Source organism: Poecile atricapillus, chromosome 21 (genome assembly GCF_030490865.1).
Source record: "Poecile atricapillus isolate bPoeAtr1 chromosome 21, bPoeAtr1.hap1, whole genome shotgun sequence".
Taxonomy (NCBI): Eukaryota; Metazoa; Chordata; class Aves; order Passeriformes; family Paridae; genus Poecile; species Poecile atricapillus.
The window spans coordinates 3,236,062-3,252,444 of record NC_081269.1 but is presented as its reverse complement, the minus strand read 5'-3'; the positions used below and the strand labels follow the sequence as shown (position 1 = coordinate 3,252,444).

Sequence of the window (16,383 nt, the reverse complement as noted above, 5' to 3'; positions counted from 1 at the left end):
GCATCAGAAAACAACTGCTCACTCAACATCTTGACTAAGAAGCCGTGTCATGGCTGAGCAACCCCCTCCTCAGAACCTGCTGGGTGTGCTGAGATGCCTCCAGTGATGCCTTCAGAGCACCAAGGCAGGTGACACACCTGCATCCCTGATAACGACCGACGTGGCCCCAAATTCTTCTTGAGAACTGGCCACTGCTGCTTGAGGATGCTTCTCCTTGTCTTTATTGTTAGAAGGGAAAAGAATGGTGTGCACAGGCTTCAAGAACTATGTCTCCATTCTGATGACCTTTCTTAGGTTTTTTGTATTTTCCCTTCTTTTGACAAGTATTTCTTCCACTGACTTAACGCATCTTTAAAAATAATATTCTCCAGGGCAGATTAAAACAAATTTGGGGATGTCAGCTGTTTCTTTTAGCCTCTTAAATGGCATTTCCTTTTTGATAGATTCTTGCTTTCAGAAAATACTTTAAAGAGATCAAAGAGTTTTTCAACAGGGTCCCATTTTCCCAGTGTATCCTAACCCTGAGTCCCTTATTTCTCTTATCACCCACGCCACTCCGTTATGACGCTCTGTATACAAAGTAAGAGCAGTTAACTTTGAAGTGCTGGATTAGCCCATGCCAGATCCTTGCCTCAGAATAACAAACAATACAGGTTCAACAGGAGTTCTCATCAGTAGTTCATTTTTCAGCCCCAAATTCACTGTCACTAACACAAGCAACATTGAACTCTCAGTCTATGGGCAGATAGGAGAGATTTATCTGGTGGCAGGACCATGACCTAGTGATGAGAAGGTCAGACAGTTAAAGGATTTTTATATTTTGGAATGGCGAGGTTGTATTTTTTCCTTCTGGCTAGCACATCTAATTTTTAAATAAAACATTGTTTCTCACATAGTTGAGAACTTGGTTAGCTGGATGGCTGCTTTCATGGTCTAGAAACATTTCCTTTCTTTGCCCCATGGTGACTTGAGGCACAGGCAGGCTCCTGACCATGAGCTGCTTCTCTGGGCTTTCATTTTGCTGCAGCTGAAGTTGAGCAGAGAAGGTCCCAATGTGCAGGAGCATGGGAGAGGTGGTGCCAGCAGCACCAGCAGCACCAGCAGCACCAGCAGCACAGCACAAAGGTGCCTCAGAGAGAACCTGGGTGAGAGCACGGTCACCAACAGCATTTCAGGGCAGGTTTGCACTGTCACCAACAGCATTTCAGGGCAGGTTTGCTCCCTCTCCAGCCCAGCTCCCCGGGCAGTGGGCTGAGGGAGGAGCTGAGGCAGCCTTGGCACTGATGGAGCCACAGCCCTGGTGTCCAGGAGCCTTTGAGACAGAGCCCCAGCAGTGGCTGGGACCTTCCCCAGCTGATCTGGGCTTGAGCAAAGCCTCCCCTCACCCTGCCACAGCACCAGCACAAGGACAAGCAGGGAAAGCTTTGGGAACACCTTTAACTGTGAGCATCCCATGTTTTTAAAAAGCAGGGATGGCTGCTTGAAGAGAGAAGTGCATTAGGAACCAAACTGCCATCCCTGCCCTCCTTGGCGTGCACAAGCTCTGTCTCCCTTGCCAAAGCTGTTGACAACTTTAGCAGCAGAGCCAAGAGCCATTGGAGTTCACTCCTGCTTTCTCTATAAAAGCAGGAGTTTGCCTGAACAGGATAATTCCAGGATCCCAAATTTAGGAGCAAGCAGATGAAACATTCCTCAAATATCTATTTTATTTCTATGTTTTAAATTGACGGCTCACATTCCTTCGTTGATCTCGGATATTAAGGTTTGCTTTTGGATCAAAAACCATCAACAGAAATTCTTGTAACTGCCTCAAAAGATTCTGGACAAATATTTCCCTTTAATTGTAATGAGAACTGGGCATCCATATGCCCTACAGAGCCATGGAAAATTTAACTTTTAAAGGATTATTCACACAGGAAAGCTGCACCAGCTTAGCCAAAGCATTTATACTTCTTCAGACCTTGATGTCCTAAAAACTAGTTTTATTTTGGTTTACTAAAGTTGATTAGGAACAGATTTATTTTTTTTAAACTTAAATAAGCCACTTTTAAAATGAAACTTGAACATCTAAAGTGGATTTGCATCTTTTCCACACATGCAAGATGTTTTATTGATTCTATTTTTTTCCTCTGCAGCATTTTCCTACATATGCTTCTTAAAACCTGCTACCATAGAGACTAAAGCTGGCTTTGTACCTGTGTACATCCTGCACTCCAGCCAAAACTCAAATTCAGTATCTCAAACCTCCTGTTACGTCTCAGGGACGGTTCTGCTACCACAGAGAAATGATACATTATTTTCTCTTCAGGAACTTCTCACAAAAATGTGGCCAGACATCCTGTGAACTGGCATTTTTTACTGATGAAACAAAAGCTTTATCAAATTGTTTGTCCTTGGCAATACCTTGATAGAAATTGCAAAGATTGGCACCTTGGAAAAAAACCTAGGGAACAGCTAAATAAATAATCTAACAGAAAGAAGAAATCCTGAGCCAGGAAGGCTGTGAAGCAAAGATTAACTTCCAGCAGAAATAAAGTCCAAAAGATGAGATTTCACAAAGAATGGTTTGCCACGAGCTACAAAAAAAAAAAAAATAAATCTGCAATTGTTCAGTTAAATAATAGTTCACAAAAACGAGAGGATGAAATCGGAAAGCCAGATTTATAATGATGTCCCTCATTTGCTTTCTGCTTTCCCCACCCCTCGAACAATTTCACAAAAGTGTGGAATTCCTAAAATCCCGGGGGAAAGGTGTGCACCCTGCCACGACAGAGCGATGTCCCCACAGCAGGGCGGCCAGAGGGGAGGAATCCAGATGTGCAGCTGCATCTGCATCCTCTAATACACCCTGTGCCCTTTATTAGCATCTAGATTGATTTGATTAATTTGATTTAACAGGATCTCATCGACTGGAACTTTTCGGTGCTGGAAGTTTTTAGGGTGTTTTTTGGTTAAGTGTTTTTTTTGGAGGTGAGGGATTTTTTGGTTGATTGGTTTGGTTTTGGAGGGGTTTTTGTTTGTTTTAACACACATACACACACACACACACACACACGGGAGGATTTGTGAACAATTATTTCCAAAACCAGGCACTCCGAGCTGGCTGTGGGCGCTGGATTCGTTCCCCCATCCCTGGAAAGCAGCGCTGGGAGCAGGGATGGGAAGCGAGATGCTGGAGCGGGGAGCGGGAGCGGCCGCCCCGCCGGGGCTCGGCGAAGAGAGGCTGCTCAAACAACGGGATTCCCTCTGCCACCCGAAAAACCTGTCCTGCAAAACGCCCCTCGAGATGGGCACTGCCTGAAGGGATCACCCGTGGGCGCTTTTTCCTCTCGTTCCCCTCCAGTTCGGGCAGCCGTGGGTACCCAGCGCTCCGGGCAGCGCCGGGGATGGGGCAATCTCTGCACCGCAGACATTCAGCCTTTTAAAACCATCACCAGATAATCCTCCGGAGGAGAAATCCGTAATTCCAGCAGACCTCAAAGAGGAGGAAGGAGAGGAAGGCTCTGAGTGATGGAGCCGGCGCCCATCCTGCAGGCGCTGCCACGGGCGCTCTGAGGGATCCGAGCGCTTTTCTCCAAAGTTCAGGGAACTTTGCTAACATCAACTTTTTATCTTTTGATGATCCTTTTAATATAAAATAATCTCTTTTTTTTCCCCTCCCACAATGAAGCAGTCAGACATTAAAAAGATAGCAAGTGCATTTTAAAGATGTTTCCACTTTATAAATCAAACTTTCTTGGCAACAACATGATTTCTATTTCAATGCTGAGCTTGCTGTGTTCTCCTAATATCTCCTACAGATCAGTCCTAAGAGGGAGTAATAATCCCCTAAAGTAATTCTCAGCCTTAAATTCTCGATAATTTATAGTTGGCTCGTTCTGTGGAGCTCTACAAAGAACGAAACAAATCACTCCCCCTCTCCCCCCTCAACTAAGTTATCAATATTTGCCTTGTTTATACAAAAAAGCTATTTTACACCATTGCCATGGAATTAACGCTTCCGCTGAGCTTTACATTTCCTCTCCATTGAGTGAACTTGTGATTAAAGTCACTCTTTTTTTTGTTGTTGTTGTTGTTTGAAATTTAAAAATCAGGCTTCCATTTCTTTTCGTTTGTGCCCCTTGAGGTCAGACAGACCTACATTTAAATGATTTCAACTAAAGGCATTCAGGGGCATCTCTGTGCCTGCTGGGAGGGGGATTAGAGTCCTGATTAGTGCCTGCAATTAGCCGCTTTCCCTCTTTCCACACCCCCCCAATGCTAAATGCAAGTGCACACAAATCTCCATTAACCATGGTTTGTTTTTTTTTTTTTTAATTGGGTCAAGAGGAGGTTTATTATTGTGACTCTCTATTTAAATAGCTTGGGTAAAATTAAATCTGCATGAAGCAATAATTTGCATTTTGTCCTTTGCATGGGGATTAGCAGCAGATCGAGGCTCGTGGGCTGCCCTGCTCTCAGCACGGCCACGCGTGGCACCGCTAAGAACCGAGACACGAGGCACCACGGCATTTAAGCGATTCCATTGTTCTCATGTTCATTATTTTGTGTATTTTTGCTGTGGGTGCTGCGGCAGAGCCCAGCCCGGAGCGGGGGGACCGAGCCGGCTCCCGGCACCGGCGGCGCGGGGGCTCCGGGGCTGCGCCTCCCTGCTAAAAACACCGATAAAAGCCCTCGTCCTGTATTTTCACACCATTTGCAGCCGAATCCAGTGGAAAAACATACATTAAAAAAAAGCTCTTTTGTTCCTCGTTGTTCATCGGCATTTCAGCCACTTCTCATTATTTTTTTTAAATTCAAAAGCGTTTTAAAATTATTATTTTTGAAAATTCTTTTAGCTCGATGGCGCTGCACTGAATTTCGCAAACGGAGAATTCGGCTCGGGTAACTTAAAAAACCCCAATTTTTTGTACATCTTGTGGTCTACCCCCCATCCCACCTCCTGAAAGGTGCACTGGCAGCTCCACCGGACAAGGAATGTGGGACTGAGCCCTGTCCATATGGAGCTGTTTAAACAAGCCACGTTAAGACTTCCAGAGAGATAACATGCACGTTTGGGATGCTTAGGGTCTCGAATTTGGTACAGATATTACACATCTCTGCACAGACACACTCAGATACTATAAATTATACTATAAGGGTGAAATATCTGAGGTCTTGATCCCCTCATCTGAGCTGACTTAGGGAGCAGACCCATCCAAATGAACCCAGCTCTTCCCATCACAGAACGAGCCCTGAGATTTTATACACCAAAATAAGGTGTGAAAAGGACAGAGTTACCTGCACCATCACTCCATAAAACAGACACACAGCAAATAAATGGAAGATTCCCGGGACATACACCCCATCTCCAGGGGAAATAAAGGGAATATCTTGCTTATTAGAGTCCAACTTCCCTACACCGAGCAGCTGCTGCACAGAGCAGCACTGCCCAGCCAGAACACGGAGGGAAAGCAGAAGAAAAGCGCTCATCAATCCCAAAAATCCAGTGCCGAGGGTTGGCTTCTGGATCTCACAGCGTGAACAGCAAACAGGAGAAAATCACACACACACACTTCATGAGCAGCCCCGGTTGCTCTGAACGAAGGGTCAGAGACTACAGAGAAATAAAAACTGCATGGGAATTATTTGTGGGTTTTTTTCTCTGTTTTCTGCCCGTTCTTTGAGTGTCTGGCTGCACAGCTCGCTAGCACGGTGTAAAACAAGCAATCACAGGGCACGGCACAACCACTCAGCTGTGCTGGAATTCAATGTTAATGGCTCAGTTTTTCTTTCCCAGCAGCAGCGAGGCGAGCCCGCTGCCGCAGAAGCCAAGGGCAGATACTTCGGTGCCCACAGTGACACCCTAATTTTCTTGGGAATTATCTGATTCCCGAGCCGGTGATGGTTTGAGGTTTAATTCTGATTCTTAATTTTCTGACATTAATTCTGCCATCTTCCACCAGAGCAGCCCGGGCAGGACAGGAGCCCTGAGCAGAGGCAGGGCTGAGTTCTCTGGGCAACTGAAGCCTCTGTGAGGCTCTGGTCTCCCTCTCTGGCTGTGAGGGGGCTGTGATTTGATAAAAAGAATTATTTGTTTCCAAGGGAAAACAGATTTTTTTTTTTTTTTACCCGTTTCTCTTTCAGTTTTGAGATTAAAAGAACATTCGTACAGCTAAAACTTTGGTGCAGAGTATCTCAGCTCAGGTCTTAGTGCACGGCACAGAAAAGAGAAGAGGGTTTGCTTTGTGGGGAAAAAAAATAAAACCACACTTATGCTGATTTCCTAATTTAAAAAAAAAAAATAATTAAAAATCATTACCAATGAAAATAAGGACTAAATGTTCCAAACGACTCCACAACATTTTCTTACATCTACATTCTAACTGCCACACTTAAACACATGTACAGTGTACACTAAGAAAATGATCTTACTGAAATTTGCAATCACAATAATACTTTTAAATACCACTAACTGGCAGCTCTGCAAAACCCAGTGTTAGCAAACAGAACATTTCATAGAGATCAGAAGCAATACATGTTTGCAGGGAATTTTCACTAACCTGCCTGCTTTGGTTATTATCATTTCCGTGCCAGCTTCATGAAATTTCTTCCATAGCTCCTTCTCATGGAGATAGACTTTGATATTTTCTATTGTCTGTTAAAAAATTAAGATAATGAGAACAGCAAGAAACGATGGAGAAAACCTGCGAGAAGGGCTGGGAAGGGCCGTGGAAGGGCGGGGGTTGGGGACACTCAGGGCCCGCGTTGCAGCCGAGGCTCCGGGCGAAGCCACCAGCCTGTGCGGGAGGAGGATGGAGTCTCAAAAATTCCGCTGCCCTTTGCCAAAAATAAGAGAAACAAACGGAGGCCGGTTTTAATTGCAGACTTTCACAACCAGGCAGGACACTGCAGCTAAATGGAATTTTTTCTTTTTTTTTTTTCCTAGTGGGGAGAAAAAGTCTCTTAGGGTAGACTCGCCCTAAGCCTCCTAAAAACCGGGGCCAGGAGCAGCCGCGGGCACAACGGATCCGCGTCCCGGGCCGAGTTTTGTGCGTTCCGGGGGATGCCGGGGACATCGGCGAGATGCGGCCGTGCGCGGGGCGAAGGCACAGAATCCGCGTTTTATTTAGGGATGGAAAAACCCCGGCGAATTCCCTGCCGGGCCGCACCCCGGGAGGAGTCGGGCCCTGCCGGCCGCGGCTTTCGGTGCTCGGATTCGCCCTTTACCGACCTGCGCACCGATGGTGGGCCCGGGACGGCCTGCTGCGGACGGGAAAAATCAAATGATAACATAAAAAAATAAAAGCAAAGAAAAGCGACGAAAAATGAGCTTTCCTCGCAATCCCTCCCCGTGTCGTGGCCGGGGGAGATGCGCGGTGCTGGGCCGGGCTGGTGGCGGGGTCAGGGCGCAGCAGGGCAGGATGCGGGGCCGGACGGAGCGTACCTGCTCGGGGTCGGGGAGCTGCGGGCTGCTGAGCGGCGTGCTGCTCCCCCCGGCTACGCCGAGGACGGGGGAGCCGGCGGAGGTGTCCGCATGGCCGGGCGCGGGGGCTGTTGGAAACCCTTCCTCGGTTTCAGACAGGCTTTTCTCCTGGAGCATTTCCTTGGGGGAGAGAGGCTCAATGTTAGCTCGCGGCTCCGGGAGCCACATCCAACCCTAGCCCCGGGCACGGCCACCTGCGAGGTCAGGCCCTCCCGGGCCGGCCCGCGCTCGTTCCTCGGGCGGCGGCACTCGGCGACACTGGGATGTGACACCGCCGGCCCCGGGGGAAGCCGCAGTGCCCCAGCCCCCGCGGGAGAGCCGCCCACGCGTGAGGCCGGGTCAGCTCATGGCTGATGTGGCCGCAGCCCCCCAGCCCCGATTCTTTCTCCCCTCCGGTACCCGTCGGGAAGGGCAGCCCGGCCCGGTCGGTCTCTCTGCCCCGTCCCGTCGGGGTTGCGGGGGCTCCGCGACGAAGAACTGCGGCGGAGCCGGGCGGTGTAAACAGGGGGAGTGCTGGGCTCCGAGATAAAAGGGCCCCTCTTAAACTTGGACGGAGACTGGGAAAAGCCAATAAAGATAAGGCCTGACAGCTCCGCCGGGGCTGCCGCGCATCAACGCCGACTTTTACAGTGCGGACGGACGCGGCCGCCCGCCCCGCTTGACGGACGGACAGACAGACGGACGGGCAGCGGCGGCGAGGAGGGGGAGCAGCTCCGAGGAGGCTGCGGGGTGCCGGTCCCAGGGACCGAAGGCGGCGCTGGCCGCGGACCTGAGGCCCCGGAGGGAACGCTCCTGTCCCCGGCCCGCAGCCCCGGTCCCTGCCCCGAGCAGCCAAGGCCGTGCCGCTCTTCGGGACAGCGGCTATGCAGGGAGAGAGAGGGGCTGGGACCCCAAAGTGCAGCTCCAGCAGAGCTCCAGGGAGAGCGGGACTGGAATTCCCAGCTCCATTCGCACCAGAATTCCCGGAGAGCTCTCGCCGAGGAGCCGGACAGCGAGCCCGGCTGTGTACGGCGGATACACACACACCCCAGTGACCAGTCCCCGGGGCAGGGAGCACCGAGCGGCGAGCACGGTACGGGGCTCAATGCCCCGAGAGCTCCACCGGTCCCTCCGCTTGGCTCGGAGTGTCGGGACGGGGCGGCCCCAGCCCGGCCGAGGCGCGGATGTTTTCCGGCGTCCAACCGCAGAGCGGAGCCGGGTGACCGGGAGGGCACAGGTGGGAGGTGTCCGCGGCGAAGCCCGAGGGCGAGGCTCCAGCCCCGGACTGGGATCGGTGCTCCCGGCACGGAGCAGGTTGGCTGGCGGGGAGCAGCAGGGAGCAGCGGGGCAGGCTGGCGGCGGTGTCCCGCCCCAGGCCGGGGCTCGGCGGGCTGCAGGGAACCCCGCACCTTTGGACCCCCCGCTCCCTCCCGTCCTTCCCCCCGCACCCCGGGAACTCACACGGCCGGCCGAGGGGCAGGAGGCGCAGAGGGGGGCTCCGGGCTTGGCCTGGGGGCGGCTGCGGCATGAAGGGCATCCGCGGGGCGCTCAGGCCGGGAGCGGCTCCGCGGCCCCCGATGGCAGCGGCGTGCGGAGCATCCCCCGCTGCGCGGATTCACTTTCCCTTGATCTCGGCGGAAAATGTTCCATAAAGATCCAGTTTGGGGCCTTTCGACTCCCTCCCTCTTTGTCTCCCCCCCCTCCCTTTTCCTTCCCCTCCTGTTGCTGACGTTGCCGCTGTCAATCACATCTCCTTACACCGACTCTGGCCCGCTCCGCCCGGCCCGGCCCGCCCGGCCCGGCCCGGCCCCGGGCCCGCCCGACGGTCCGCACCGGGGGGCACCGGCGGGGGCAGCGGCCGCCCGGCCCCAGCGCACCGGACCCGGCTGCGGCCTTCCCCGGCCTGCCTCGGCGCTGCGCCGGGCCTGGCGGCGAGCGGAGCCGCTCGCTGCTCCGGGAGGAGCCCGGGGAGAAGGGACATCCTCGGCACCACCGCCCCCTCACAGCCCCGACGGTCCTGGGGCTCCCCACTGCCCGCCGGGGAGCCGGGCAAGGCCGGGGCTGCAGCGGGGGGCATAGGCCGCGCTTGAAAGGGCACCCGGCTCGGCGGGACCCCGCTGCAGGAGCCGGGGTAGCCCGGGAGAGGTGATGGGGAAGAGCCGGGATCACGCCTGGGCAGGGTCCCCGCCTCAGGAGGGGCCCACGACCCGCGTGGGGCTCCCTGACCCTGCACTGCAAGCGAAGCGTCCGTGTCCGCCAGCCTGCGGCCTGCCCTCGGTTGCGGGTCTCGCTGCGAGCCCGGGGACGAGGACAGGGCTCCCCTCCTCTCCATGTCGCGACAGAGAGCCCCGAGCCATTCCACAGGGCAGGCAGGGGCCGTGTGGCCACAACAAAGGCGAGGCCAGGCCGTCAGGGCTGCCCCGAGGTGAGGGCGGCAAGGGAAGAATCCCCTCAGAGCAGCCGGCTGGAGCTCCCTCACCCTGCGGCACGGGCACCGCCAGCTCGGGGCTCCTACGGCCACGCCAGACCCCCAGAGCAGGGGAGAACCCATGCGGGAGAGTTCCCCGGTGCTGTCGCGACTTAAAAGAGCCACTTCAGCTCGGCTGTCGCGATTGCCAAGCCCCACACACACACATCCCCTCAGCGCTGCCCTCCCTGCGCGGAGCCGGCCCTCACATCCCAACCGCGCCCAGGCCAGCGCGGGAAGGATGTGCACGGGCCTGTCGCGACAGCTGCACTGCTGAGCCCCGCGCTATATCGCGACAGCAGCGGGCTCTGCGCTGCACCCTGCCCCCCTCAGCCCTGCCCTTACCCGAGCCGGGGTCCCGGGCGGGCGCCGAGGCTCCCGCAGCGCCGGGCTCACAGGGACCCCGCCATGGGCCGGCGGGGCTGGGGTCTCATCGGGGTTTTCTTGAAAGTGAATTTAAACCCAAACTCACTCCCACCGTCACGTGGTGCCGAAATTGGGAACAGGAGCAGAATAAAAAGTAAAGTGGGGTCAACCTCGTAATGAACCTTTTCCCCACTCCTACCAAAAAAAAAAAAAAAAAAAAAAAAAAAAAGGAAAAAAAAAGAAAAAAGGAAAGAAAAAAACAACAAACCACGAAGCAGAGCGGGCCGGGGGATGCGAGCTTGGGAGCGGCGAGCGGATGCCGCAGGAGGCAGCGGGATGGGGCAGGTGAGAGCGGGCCCCGAGGGACCGGGGCGAGAGGGGACCGCGACCGTGCTGTCCCCGCACAGAGCGAGCGGGGACTCAGGAGGGCCCAAGGCCGAGGAGCCGTCCCGGCGAGGGGCAGCAGAGTCAGGCTCAGCCGAGGGCTCCCGGGAGCACCGCTCCTGTAGCTGACCCGCTCCGCTCGGTTCCCCGCCGGTTCCGCGCTCGCAGCCGCCTCTGAGCCGCGGGCCCGGCCCGAGCCCCGGCCCCGCGGGCACCGCGCCCGCCCCTCCCCGGGACCGCTCTGTCCCGCCGCCGGCTCCCACCTGCGGGGCCGGGGCGGCTGCCGAGGGCCGGGCTCCACGGCAAGGTGAATTTCGGTGTGACTGCAGGGGCTCGGCTTGGTCTGGGTGAGTCTCCCTTCAACCCTTCCTCTCTCAATCGCGGCTAGGATAGGAGAGATGCCGGCCGCTGCCTGAGCTTCCCGATGTTAACTACGGTTTTTTCCCCCATTGAACAAAAATAAAAGGGCGGAGGGGGCAATCCCGAGTGGGGAGGATTTAATTAAAGCAAATCCAAAGACTCTCAGGCCTCCTTCCAGCCTCAGCCCCGTCGATGCGTTCGGGGATGCCGGAGCGGTGGGGTCGGGCCCATTCCCCTCCGTGCGGCCCCGGTTGGGTCCAGCCGTGCTCGGCTCACCGTGCCGGGAGCCCGGACAGCACCTGCCCGGAGCGGGCTCTGGGCTCGCTTCCTCCGGGAGGGCGCAGATTTCCTCATCCCCAGAGCCGGGGACGAGGCCGACACCGAGGGGTGAAACGTCCTCGTCGGACAGAATCCCCGGCGGCGGCAGCTCCGTGCGCTGCCCGAAGGCTCCGGCAATTGACGGCGAGGCGAAAGCAGCCCGACTGTCATCACCCGGCAGATAAACGGCCGGATCCCCGACGGCAGGGTGGCTCCTATTCACGGCTCATCAACGCCGAGCCAAGGGAGCAGTGGGAGGATAAGCCCCGCTTTCAGGAACCAGCGCTCCAAACCACTCATCACTGTCACCGAGCTCGCTCATGCCTTGGCCCTAAACACCGGCGATTAATAAAAGTTTACTGTCGCTTTTTTTCCAAAGTTACACTCAGTCCGCGGGCCGGGGAAAACCCGAGTGGGATCCGTTCTGCGGGATGCTCCAGCGCTCTTCCAGCCTCCGCGCTTTTCTGTGGCTCCTCTTCCCCCAAAGTAAACCTGCTCTTTTCCCCCCAAGAAAAGCTGCCAACCGCGACGGAGACGAGGGAGAAGTGAAGCCCGAGCCCGCACCCGACAGAACCGGGCGGCCCCGACGGCGGCGGCTCAGAGCCCCGTGCGAGGCCGGGGGAAAGCCAGAACCGAGCCTCGACCGCGTGGGTTGGCGTAGATTTATTGACTTGAGAGGAAACTCACCGGTTTACACTGCTGAGAAGGGTTTGAATGGATGAGTACTGAGAAAAAATTGCCGAATTTGGCCAGTAACAAGGCTGGAAGAGTGGAAGGCTAATACTGAGTTATGCATGGACTCGGGAGGAATTACACAGCATCAGAGTCTTGCTTCTAAACAGCGACAGCGCCAAATTTCTAATAACTGTGTAATATGCTTATTTATACCATACAAGGACTTACAAACCTCATTGTGCATAGCAGCTGGGTCATATTTCTTTACCCTTCCATTCCTCAGGCTCTTTTGCCAAGAGACTGGTACCAAACACTTCTAGGCTAAAAGGAAAACACAAAATTTAATCGCAAAGAAACGATGACAAGGAAGCGTGGGTAAGATACGGGCTGACGTGCAGCCCTTTAATCTTGAGCATCTGCCTAAAATAGATGCGCTAAGGGGGTATTGGAAATATGCACGGTTTGAAATTCAAGTGATTCTCTGCTTCTAAATCGTTCAGCCCAATTATCCACATGTATTTCCCTGACCTGGGCACGTTTGTAGGCTCTAAGGCTTTGTTTTAAACTGTTAAGTAAATATTTTAACGAATGTTTTAAAACGTTGTAAACGAATGTGCTGCTCAGTCTCGCACCAAGCTCCGCTGGAACCGGGTAAATCAAACGAAGAACCATATTCCGATTTGTTTTTAAATATTTGAGGGGGGGTTATTTGATAATTTTATCCCAGCGTACCAAGTGTACTCACCCCTCGTAATTTCAAACAAAGCTATGCAAAATGGCAGCCCGGCAATGTTAAACTTGTATCCAGAAATAATTAAACTATGAACAAATATTCACGTATGTAGACATTTTTTAAAAGCTTGAGTATTTTAGAAATAAAAGCTAACAATCGTGGAATTGGTTTAATTGTTAAAACTTACCCTAATTTTGTCCAAATGCTCTGTTTTTTTATTTATGAATATGCTCATTTTCAAACCATTTTTTAAAGTAGCATCTAAAAAAAAACAACATTTCAAATCAACGGCACGTTTTTTGAGGGAAGAGATTTTACCATGAGCTTGGCAAAGTCTTTGTAAGAACGAACAGTCCAGAGATCACTGCCCTGGTGAGCGTCAGACTGAGAAAGTCCCCAGTGGTACTTCCCAGCCAAAGCTGATTTAAATTCAAGATTTACATATATACATACAAAAAAAAAAAAAAAAAAAAAAAAAAGGCAAAAAAAGAGGCAGCTCAATCTATTTTGCAATAACTTTTTTTTTTATTTTAATGAAAAGAGCCCTAAAGCTACAACTTGCTGGAGCTGGAATGGGAATGAAGGTTTAAAAAATAAAAGGAGAACAAAGCCCAGCGCTCGGAATGTGGTGGTTTCTCTGCAGCCTGGTTTGCAGTGCCACAGCAGCCCCAGCTCTGCTTCCTGCAGCCACCAAAATGCTGTGGGCACAGGATGGGATCTGAGCAGGGTCTGCCATGGGCTCAGGATGGGATCTGAGCAGGGCTATGGGCACAGGATGGGATCTGAGCAGAGCCATGGGCTCAGGATGGGATCTGAGCAGAGCCATGGGCTCGGGATGGGATCTGAGCAGGGTCTGTCATGGGCACAGGATGGGATCTGAGCAGAGCCATGGGCACAGGATGGGATCTGAGCAGAGCCATGGGCTCGGGATGGGATCTGAGCAGAGCCATGGGCTCAGGATGGGATCTGAGCAGGGCCATGGGCTCAGGATGGGATCTGAGCAGAGCCATGGGCACAGGATGGGATCTGAGCACAGCCATGGGCACAGGATGGGATCTGAACAGAGCCATGGGCACAGGATGGGATCTGAGCAGGGCCATGGGCACAGGATGGGATCTGAGCAGGGCCATGGGCACAGGATGGGATCTGAGCAGAGCCATGGGCTCGGGATGGGATCTGAGCAGGGCCATGGGCACAGGATGGGATCTGAGCAGGGTCTGTCATGGGCACAGGATGGGATCTGAGCAGGGCCATGGGCACAGGATGGGATCTGAGCAGGGCTATGGGCACGGGATGGGATCTGAGCAGGGCCATGGGCACAGGATGGGATCTGAGCAGGGCCATGGGCACAGGATGGGATCTGAGCAGGGCCATGGGCACAGGATGGGATCTGAGCAGAGCCATGGGCACAGGATGGGATCTGAGCAGGGTCATGGGCACAGGATGGGATCTGAGCAGAGCCATGGGCACAGGATGGGATCTGAGCAGGGTCATGGGCACAGGATGGGATCTGAGCAGGGCCATGGGCACAGGATGGGATCTGAGCAGGGCCATGGGCACAGGATGGGATCTGAGCAGGGCCATGGGCACAGGATGGGATCTGAGCAGAGCCATGGGCACAGGATGGGATCTGAGCAGGGTCTGCCATGGGCACAGGATGGGATCTGAGCAGAGCCATGGGCACAGGATGGGATCTGAGCAGGGTCTGCCATGGGCTCAGGATGGGACCTGAGCAGGGTCTGCCATGGGCTCGGGATGGGATCTGAGCAGGGCCATGGGCTCAGGATGGGATCTGAGCAGGGCCATGGGCACAGGATGGGATCTGAGCAGGGCCATGGGCTCAGGATGGGATCTGAGCAGGGCCATGGGCACAGGATGGGACCTGAGCAAGGTCTGCCATGGGCACAGGATGGGATCTGAGCAGGGTCATGGGCACAGGATGGGACCTGAGCAGGGTCTGCCATGGGCACAGGATGGGATCTGAGCAGAGCCATGGGCACAGGATGGGATCTGAGCAGGGCCATGGGCACAGGATGGGATCTGAGCAGAGCCATGGGCACAGGATGGGATCTGAGCAGGGTCTGCCATGGGCACAGGATGGGATCTGAGCAGAGCCATGGGCACAGGATGGGATCTGAGCAGGGTCTGCCATGGGCTCAGGATGGGACCTGAGCAGGGTCTGCCATGGGCTCGGGATGGGATCTGAGCAGGGCCATGGGCTCAGGATGGGATCTGAGCAGGGCCATGGGCACAGGATGGGATCTGAGCAGGGCCATGGGCACGGGATGGGGGCTGAGCAGGGCCATGGGCACAGGATGGGATCTCAGCAGGGTCTGCCATGGGCACAGGATGGGATCTGAACAGAGCCATGGGCACAGGATGGGATCTGAGCAGAGCCATGGGCACAGGATGGGATCTGAGCAGGGTCTGCCATGGGCACAGGATGGGATCAGAACAGGGCCATGGGCACGGGATGGGATCTGAGCAGGGTCTGCCATGGGCACAGGATGGGATCTGAGCAGAGCCATGGGCACAGGATGGGATCTCAGCAGGGTCTGCCATGGGCACAGGATGGGATCTCAGCAGGGTCTGCCATGGGCACAGGATGGGATCTGAGCAGGGCCATGGGCACAGGATGGGATCTGAGCAGAGCCATGGGCACAGGATGGGATCTGAGCAGGGCCATGGGCTTGGGATGGGATCTGAGCAGGGCCATGGGCACAGGATGGGATCTGAGCAGGGCCATGGGCACGGGATGGGGGCTGAGCAGGGCCATGGGCACAGGATGGGATCTGAGCAGGGTCTGCCATGGGTACAGGATGGGATCTGAGCAGGGCCATGGGCACGGGATGGGGGCTGAGCAGGGCCATGGGCACAGGATGGGATCTGAGCAGGGTCATGGGCTCGGGATGGGATCAGAACAGGGCCATGGGCACAGGATGGGATCTGAGCAGAGCCATGGGCACAGGATGGGATCTGAGCAGGGCCATGGGCACAGGATGGGATCTGAGCAGGGTCTGCCATGGGCTTGGGATGGGATCTGAGCAGGGCCATGGGCACAGGATGGGATCTGAGCAGGGCCATGGGCACAGGATGGGATCTGAGCAGAGCCATGGGCACAGGATGGGATCTGAGCAGGGTCTGCCAGTGCTGCTGTGCCACTGAAAGCAGGTCAGTGGCTCTGCTCACACCATCCCCGGGGGTCACTGACACCACCATGGCCTGGAGGACAGGCTGGGACAGAAGGGATCAGGCAGTGGTGTGGGTCAGGGTGGCAGGCAGATGTGTGCATGGAGAGGGGACAGCACCCCCAGGGCAGCTCAGTGTCCTACAGGGACCTTGCTGGAGTGGGAGGAGAACACATGGAACCTCCTGGGTGAAGCTGCTCTGGAGCACCTGGGCTGAGGCTGAAAATGAGAGGTAAAATCCACCAGGTGACAGCATGGTGGATCACTTGTCACCAGGCAGGAGGAAAAGAGGAGAGGCTTGTCTTTAGCCTTGCATCAGAGCAAGAAACTGCCTTAAGGTATTGCAAACCCAGCCCAGTGCACTGTGTTGTGTGTTGTGTGTTGTGTGTTGTGTGTGTGTTGTGTGTGTTGTATGTGTGTGTTGTGTGTGTGTTGTGTGCTGTGTGCT

General features: G+C 54.7%; 1 protein-coding gene across 3 annotated transcripts in view; it reads right to left on the bottom strand.

Moving 5' to 3' along the window:
• The window catches only part of TBX4 (T-box transcription factor 4), a 36,080-nt gene extending 25,783 nt beyond the window's left edge, over positions 1–10,297 (bottom strand). Inside the window, exons 1-3 of one of the 3 annotated variants that reach the window (XM_058854720.1) lie at positions 10,257–10,297; positions 7,427–7,585; positions 6,543–6,637 (exon numbers count right to left, since the gene is read on the bottom strand). In XM_058854720.1, coding sequence (XP_058710703.1) covers positions 6,543–6,637; positions 7,427–7,582 — 251 coding nt within the window. In that variant the 5' untranslated portion in view covers positions 7,583–7,585; positions 10,257–10,297. Of the gene's footprint in view, positions 1–6,542; positions 6,638–7,426; positions 7,586–8,419; positions 8,650–8,905; positions 9,116–10,256 lie in introns of those variants that run through there. The other 2 variants (XM_058854718.1, XM_058854719.1) reach the window with 2 other exon arrangements.
• Between the last annotated feature and the right edge of the window lie 6,086 nt (positions 10,298–16,383).